Source organism: Opisthorchis viverrini (assembly GCF_000715545.1).
Source record: "Opisthorchis viverrini unplaced genomic scaffold opera_v5_323, whole genome shotgun sequence".
Taxonomy (NCBI): Eukaryota; Metazoa; Platyhelminthes; class Trematoda; order Opisthorchiida; family Opisthorchiidae; genus Opisthorchis; species Opisthorchis viverrini.
The window spans coordinates 278,908-287,250 of NW_008751983.1; the positions used below are offsets into that span (position 1 = coordinate 278,908).

The 8,343-nt window shown below is 45.2% G+C and overlaps 1 protein-coding gene across 1 annotated transcript in view; it reads left to right on the forward strand.

Moving 5' to 3' along the window:
- Positions 1–1,018: 1,018 nt before the first annotated feature.
- Positions 1,019–8,343, forward strand: part of T265_10025 (hypothetical protein) — a gene marked incomplete at both ends in the record, with an annotated part of 14,208 nt that continues 6,883 nt past the window's right edge. Inside the window, 5 exons of the mRNA XM_009176271.1 lie at positions 1,019–1,129; positions 1,170–1,387; positions 1,419–1,509; positions 4,519–4,639; positions 7,035–7,107. Of these exons, the coding sequence (XP_009174535.1) occupies positions 1,019–1,129; positions 1,170–1,387; positions 1,419–1,509; positions 4,519–4,639; positions 7,035–7,107 (614 nt within the window). The remainder of the gene's footprint in view (positions 1,130–1,169; positions 1,388–1,418; positions 1,510–4,518; positions 4,640–7,034; positions 7,108–8,343) is intronic.

An 8,343-nucleotide genomic window follows, 5' to 3' on the forward strand; every position in this document is an offset into this window, starting at 1 on the left:
ATATAGACTTACGTATCTCGTCCCAGTGGGGGTTATGATTCGATGTCAGATCAACAGACAAAGGTTGGGGAAGTAGGTTCTGCTTCATTTGTTTGGTTTTTGGGTTCACAGGCTTCTCTTAACGTACGCAGTGTGCGGTTTGCGTCGACCTGAAAAAAGCAGCGATGGACAACTGAATGATCGTTAGGTGTAATAGGAGGAGCGGCAGAGAGCGATCTACTCCCGTTACTGGTAACTGGCGACAGTGCAATTTGTTTGAGCTGAAAAATTGTTTGTTCGTGAGCACGTGTCAATGGGGGCGAGATGGCCCAAGTGGTTAGAGGGCGAATTTACTGACCGGAAGGTCCGTGGTTCGAACGCGACCTGTCTAAACTTAGGCAACCTGACAGTATCCCAGCCCTCGTGCTTCCTTCGGGTGCACTGGCAGCCAGGCACCGCGAAAGGTGTTGCAGCTGAACGATTCTGATACTTTTATCCAGCTGCAGCGGGCACCACTTCACCAGCTAGAGGCGAGAATTGAGCGATGGACAGTCAGTTCGAGTACAGTGCTGGCGTCTTGAATTCTTGTTGACAGACAGTCTACGTCAGTGCGGAGGGAATCCAGCGTGCAGCCAAGAGCCATTTGTTGCCCTCCTCGATTTAGTGTGCAAACATAAAGGGCAGCTAAGTAAATCGGCTTTCTTGGTTTGAAAAACACTTCGCGGTGTTTAGGGCTGGTACTGAAGAGGGATGTACAGAAGCTGCAGCTGAGCATAATGCATGGCAAACAAAGCAGACAATCGTAGTTTTTGGACCTGCAAAGGGAGTACTCACACTCAGAGGAGGAGTTAACAAGGAACACGCGAAGGTTCTTTACTGAAGGGTCATCTTTGTTCATTATCTAACTGAAATAAATCCCTTTGATGGATATTCTATCAATTCTGAAGAGGTTTGACGTTGTAGCTTTTTTCAGATTGATTTTGCTCCTTCAAATTCCCCGTATCTCTGTCGCCCTCTACATTTGACTTTCGAGCGATAAATGACGAAGAAGACACAAGCACATGTGATCAGTCCATTCAAAAGCTTTGTTGCTGGCGGATTTGGTGGTGTGTGTTGCGTAGCCACGGGTCATCCATTGGATACACTCAAGGTGAGTTCTTTTTGTCAACGTTTGTAAGGTTTACGTTCAGGTTCGACTTCAAACAATGCCACATGTTGGTCCCGGAGAAACACCCATGTACCATGGTCTGATAGATTGTGCCAGAAAAACCATCGCTGCGGATGGTTTCCTGGGGCTTTATAAAGGAATGGGTGCTCCGATTGTTGGCGTCGCACCAATATTCGCCATATGTTTTTTTGGCTATAACTGGGGAAAGAAGCTGTTTGCAGAAGATCCAATGCATCTAAGGTAGTCAGCTGCAACCAGTATAATGTTTCAGAAAGCACGAAATATTACTTTCAGGAATGTACTCTGGCATTTTCACCACAGTCATCATGGCTCCCGGTGAGCGGATCAAATGTCTGTTGCAAGTAAGTTCCTCAGTTTTTATTTCGAAACTAAACTTTATTCTACTTCCTCCTCCCCTGATTTTTTTGCTTGGTTTGGGCCGTCTTCGGTTGTTGAAACCACTGCACAATTGATTTAAACACGTTCTGTAGTTTTGGTTGCAGATTCGGAAGCAAACCTCAAGTTCGATTAAATCGCTTGTGGGAGAGATGAGATGTTACCTCATTTTGAGCTTGATTTAACTCATTCAGTCTGTCGTACGTGTGCTATGTTTTCTCCGCCTCCTTCACCAGAATGTACTAATTGAAAGTGGATGCTTCCGGATTCACCTACTGCTGAGTGACCATTCGACTGACCGCTTTTCCGGTTCCACATTTTTCCGATATCACGGGGCGTCAGAGCATTCTATTTGAAGTCGAGAGCCATATACTTTTGAATTCCATTTTTTTCGTTTATCTTCATCACTTTTGTCTTATACTAGTAAGTTTTCTGTCCCTAAAGGCACAAGGATCCAAGTATTTTACAAAATCTGGTTATCCTTTTGGATGTGAAATTTTTTCTCTTCTATTCACCGGCTCCAGTTCAGGATTGAACGAAAGTCAGCCCCGGCTAATAGCACGTATGTTAACACACATGCAACACTACTCAATGCAGGACCGTCGACCTGTCGCTACCCTCCACTACGCTCCCCAATAACTCACTGATGTCATCTCGATTGATAATCGAACGTTTGCAATCAAATTGCCCAGTTCAGTGAACAAAACAACGGCCATTCTACGCTACTGAGCCATCAACATTATCCTCAATATCGACTTGTATTTTAACAACTCTATTACAATTGCACCCGCTAAATCTTAAGATTCCAAGCAACTGCTTTCAACCATTCCCGGCAGTGTTTATCGTAAGGAGAGTCTGATCGTATAGATAACATTGAGAGTGCGATTTTCCTTCCAGCGAGTTGTTGAAAAGAGTACTTTGATTATAGTGCATCTTACATGGGCGTCTCAAAACCCTAAGTGTTTGTTGACCTTCCTTTTGTGGGAGGTGATAAATAAAAGTGGGTTGTGTGACTTACTGCATCTTAGTTTCATACCTTTCACCGTTTCTGTTTAGGGACACGATTCTTGCTTCCTTTGGCCGTCGGAGGACCTCTACCTGATGATATTCTGAGCATGTGCCATTCTTAGGTGCGTCACACGTAGGAAATAGCCCTCGAGTACAGATTGGAGTAGAAAGATAAATTTTGGGAATGAATATCTGTGGAAAAGGATACAGAGCAGGCTGCATGCACCTGCCGGCATTAAAACAACCATTGAACATCACGTCGGGGTAGACGCTATATGCAGAGTTGTCCCTGCATCGGTTGTGAACATCACCCGACACAAACCCAGCGTACAATGACAGGCAAACTTTAACTAGAAATTCCGGTTAGGAAACGACAGCACTTTCGCCACCGGTCTTGGTTACGTCCCACGTCTCGCAGCGTTTCCAGTCATGGGCACTGAGAATTACATGGATCTTAGGAAGGTACGGAAATTTAACTGCATTCGCTTTCTCTGAAGATGCTTCCATTTTGCGATACTTTTTAATCTGACCTCCACGAACTGTTTACCTACGGGTGCTTCCAAGACGATGATTGGTCCTGCGTAGCACATACTTCAACATGATCCTCCAAAAGAAAACTAGAGTTTTAATCGCGCGATATAGGATACGCCTTTTTCTTTTCAGTATAACTAATCAGCGTTGACCCCCTGCAGAAATCACTAACCATGAATGATTTCGCCTCGTCTTCGTTTATTTCAAAGTTGGAGTTCATTGCACCTGCCAAAATGCCTCATCTTCAGTTGCTAATTAGGGGTCCTTTCTTATTCAAGACACCTGTTGCCTGGTCGTATGTGACACTCGGTTTGTGGCCCTCGCTGCTTTACAAATTTTTTGGTAACGATGCGTTTACAAAACTCTGTTGAGAGAGATTGGTTAAGAAATTCCATGATATCATTCTACGCAGCTAAATTGCATACATGATAGAACAGTATAAACCTACTCTGAAAACATTCTGCAATAAGTGTGAAACCTTTTGTAAACCAAGATCTCTCGTGAATCACATCGAACTGAGACCTCCCAAGTCACTTTATCTCCACCTCTCGTCAAGAGGTGATGTTCTAAGCGAAATTCTAGATGTAAAATTACACAGGGCTTTTACCAAAACTCCGTGTCGTACGTGGCTTTCACCAACCCACTTTCTCCTCAAACGAGAGATAAAAGAAAAGCTCCCTCGGTAGACCGCTTCAGTCTGTCCATCAGTTTGCCCGCTCCCTTGGTGATATCTACATTGGTCGAACAACAAGGTAATTATCAAAGCGTATGTCTGACAATATGCCCTCTGTTGCAAAGAAGATAGCTGCGCAAAGTAAGTAGTTCTGTTTTAGCCCGTCTCGCTGACACCAGCTGCAGGATGCGAGCTTCTCGCTGAGAAGAGCCCCGGGTTTCGAACCCACCCCGGCTTTTTGAATGTTCAGTTTTGTGTAACTTACCATTGTCCTAACCGTCATTTATCGTCCCATTTGTGTGGTTGCGCCGAAAGGCTAGTATAACTGAACTGTATATAATTTTGATGCCCCCTGTTCTCTTGAACGGATACAACTACCAGTTCACTTCACTTTGGTAATTGGCTTAGCAAGTCTTTTAAGATGCAATTCCTGGCTCCATCGACCAACCATATCCAAAACTCAGATCTCGCTGTTTCTTCCGTTTGGTATTGCTTCTGCGTTAAACAGTGTGGTACCACCGGAGCATCCATCTAATAGCCATAAACCACGCACATTCTTGATTCCTCCCAAACGCTAGTTCCTAGTCCTTCATCCATCTGACTCATCATTGGGAATGATAACCGATGGCTGATTCACTCAAGCCTAGCAGGCCTAGCAGACCCGTGGCAATGACATGAATTGAGGTGCGTTTTCTGATTAAAAAAACTTCTAAACTTCAGTGCCGGCATCAAGTTCTGAATGGTCATTCCTGTCGTTTTTCAGGTCCAGAGCGCATCCCATGGGCCGCAGAAGTACAAAGGCCCCATAGATGTAGTCCGTCAGCTTTATCGTGAGGGTGGTCTACGAAGTTTGTACCGAGGGACCGCAGCGACCTTACTCAGAGGTAAAGAATGTCATTTTAACCCTGTTTGGTGGAGCAGTCCTACTCAGAGTAGTCCTACCTGATCGTCTTCAAATATTTGATCATCGCTGTCTTCGTAGCATAGTAGATGTTAGTCGATTGAAGTATGTCCGTGATGAAATGATTTGGAAGCAGTACTTGTTGGAGAGAGATTCGTGGGGGACAGGTCATGACTTCGCAATGTCAAATAGAGGTGGCTGTCGTCAACTTGGATGCTGTGGGTGTCTTCCTGAGTTGGAACTACGTGGTTCTTTTAGCTCGTTGTTGTAAACTCTAGGATCTGTCGCGTAGCTGATCTCATTGGCGGGGTTGCTGTCACTTCTTGGCAGGTTGCCATAGGTGTGTGATGTGCTTTTGTTGAGTAGGGTTCGGAGTGAACCGACCAATCCCACCGATGGCGTCTTTTTCTGACCAGTTCCTGGGTGTGTTTACTTCTATTATTTTGGAAGTTGTAGGCACCTTCCCTCCACAATTTTCTCTAGGAACATGAGCTTTTTGCAATTAGTTCCCACTTTCTATTCTTTGCGTGCGTTAAGCACCAGCTTTCATCGCTGGCGATGATGAAGACGATGTGAATTCTTCCGGGCACTTATATCTTTGAGGATCTTTAAACCTCTACATCCTCAAACTGTCACTTTTCACATGAAATGTTTTCACAGAATCCTTTCGCTTCCGACGCGAAGTTCTCTGCGTTTCTTATCCTCCTTACTGACAGCTGGAACCAATGTACTGCAGTACACGGCTCATGACTTACACACAGCACTAAAGTAATTCGAAACATCCCAGGAGTTCACAGTCTCTCATAGTTGAGGTTTCCGGGTCTTACAGGCTTCGTAGCCATATCGCACACTCCTTTGCTTGGCAGTCTTGTCCGCGATCAAGTTTCTGAAAAGCCGGTTTTAGCGTACTGCATCGGGTGCGGTCATATAGGTTAATTTCGGTGTTGGACTATCCAGTTGGGAAGTCAGGATGTCTGTGCAGTCCCCAGTTGTTAAGAGGAGCTTCATTTTGTACAACCGCAAAAATCTCCAAGAAAGTAGTCATGGTCGATGCATTTTCCGAATCTGTGCAGGTTTTCCGAAAGGACTAACACGGATTGATTGAGACTGTCGACAACTGATGGAGTTTTAGGGTCAGTTCACTAGTAGCCCATTCGAACCCCATCAGTACCAACTTCACTCACTCTCGTGCTCATTTCCGATCGTGCTTGGATTATTCTGATTCTCCGGGAAATGAAAAACGGATTCTTGGGGCGTATGCAGACTCGGTGGTAAAAAAAAGACACTGCGCCTGTTGTTTGTACGTCTTTCACATATTCATAAACCGGCCAAATACCAGTGATTAGCTGCAGTTAATCAGTGAGACAGGTCATTCTATTTATTAACTCAGCGCAGTAGCCTGTGCGTCATATTGAGAGCATCAAACAAAGTGAACTAGCAAAATGGCCTTGCTTTTCATTCTCGGAGTATGTAAAGGTGTTGAGACTGACCTACTCACAAGTGTTGCAGAAAAGTCTAGAGCGAGCCAAGCATCATCAGCATCAGAGATCCGACCATCCTAACGGACGGATCTAAATAGTGTGATCGGAAGCGGAAATGTAAAACTTACAAAGCTGACTCTTGTATCAGTAGAGTGATTTTCTCTACAATCAGATGTGTCGGCCACCTGTGAGCTGGCAGTATTGTGTGAAAACGATATGAAAAGTCCGACTATTGGTTTTTTGTCTGTTCACCGAGCTTGGCAGTTGGGTCAACCCTGCACAGACGATGTCACCTCGGTTGGTGATGAAACGTTTGCAATCCAAATGCCAAGCTCGGCGAACAGACCAACAACAAAACAGCGCACCCGAGCTACCTACATTCCACAACATTGATAGTCCGATTATTTTCCATGTTGCTTTCTTTCTCTGTTCGTGGCTGTTTCGTCCTCTCTACATTTGAATGAAGGCGACACCGACCTGCGTTGCTGTCAGTTTTTATCCCACTGCTCACACTTACTGCTCGGAGGTTTAGTCATCTCGTAATATTTGTAGTAGGTTGACAGTGGTCCCCTTCCTTGTCTTTTCTCTTTTCCGTCTTTAGTAAATTCTTGTGGTTGTGTGACGGTAGAGCACGAATATCTGGAAGTAATATGGCCGTCAACGATCACCGTTCCTGAACGAGTGTCAGTAAATGAAACGAAAAGCTTTACAAGTCCCTTTTACTCTGTGTACCTGTGTGACTTTCATTGCACAACAGTTTAACGAAGAAAGACAATTTGTCCTCAAAACACGTTCTCATCAATTCAGGAAGGCTATTTTGTCTCACTTCTTGAACTGTAAATTTTTATACGCGACATGTTTGCCCTCTGTCAACTTTGACCCTGGTTTTTCTTTCAGACGTCCCGGCCTCTGGTGCCTACTTCCTCAGTTATGAGTGGATCAAGGACGCCCTACGCAAGACCGGGGAGACGTAAGTCCCAATCCACGTACAAGTTATTCGCCTTCATGTTCAAGGGTCTTTTTTATGTACAATTGGAGTTCGGGAACAAGCAACCCGTTCATATTTTATCTACATAATGGATTGTTCCAGATGGATCTGGTTTACTGATGGCTGGACGATTTTATGGTAACCCGAACTGCTAAATTTGACCCCACGTAAAGGTTTGTTGGCCTTGAAGCTTGATGTGTGCAGTCCTAAGATTTCGTTGCAGTCAGTTGATAAGGTGGTTTATTTGCGATGACTGTGTACGCACACTATAATCCGATCATCATCATCATCATCATTAGGTTTGTTGGAAGCTTGATGTGTGCAGTCCTAAGATTTCGTTGCAGTCAGTTGATAAGGTGGTTTATTTGCGATGACTGTGTACGCACAGCACACTCCGATCATCATCATCATCATCATTATCGACAGCATGACATCAGTGTTCAACACTGATGCTGCACTGCCGTACAACCATGGTTTATCTGAAAGCCTTATTGTAAAGAAAAGAGTAAAGGTGGACGTGGAAGGGACTTCCTGCTAGCTTACCACAATCATTCCGAGGTGCCTACACCTCCAGACATTCACTCAGGCAATCTGGATAGAAACTGACAACAAGAACGCCATTGACATCGGTTGGCAGCCATATCCTGTAGTGTCTCCAACCAGGCACAGTGAAGATCACGCGGCCCCCGTCCTCAAAGGCGAGTAGCGCCGACAGCACCCAAGCGTTTCGTGATCTCCTCCATACTCCTCTGCCAAATCAAGGATTGGTCACCTCTCTGTTTACGCCACTCTGAGTTGGGCATGGAAACAGCACTCTCTTCGGCAAACGATGGTTCGGCATACGTAATACATGTCCCAACCAACGCAGCTTCTGGTGCTGGACACATTCTTCAATGGAAGTACCAGTTGCACAACCGAAAACGCGCTTTCTAACTGCCTCGTTACGGATTCGCCGACACCAACCCACACGAGCTATGGTTCTGAGACAACGATTGTCGAACACTGAAGACGTCTCGGTCCCGCTGCTCGAATAGGCCAAGTCTCACAGCCATACAACAAAACAGCCCGTACTGTAGCTTGATACACACGTCCCTTCAGATTCAGGGATAAACCATTCTGACGCCATAGGCGTCTCATGTTAGCAAACGCGGCCCGAGCTTTGCAGATTCGTGCATTCACCTCATCCGTCACACTACAGTCAGAACTAATACAACTTCC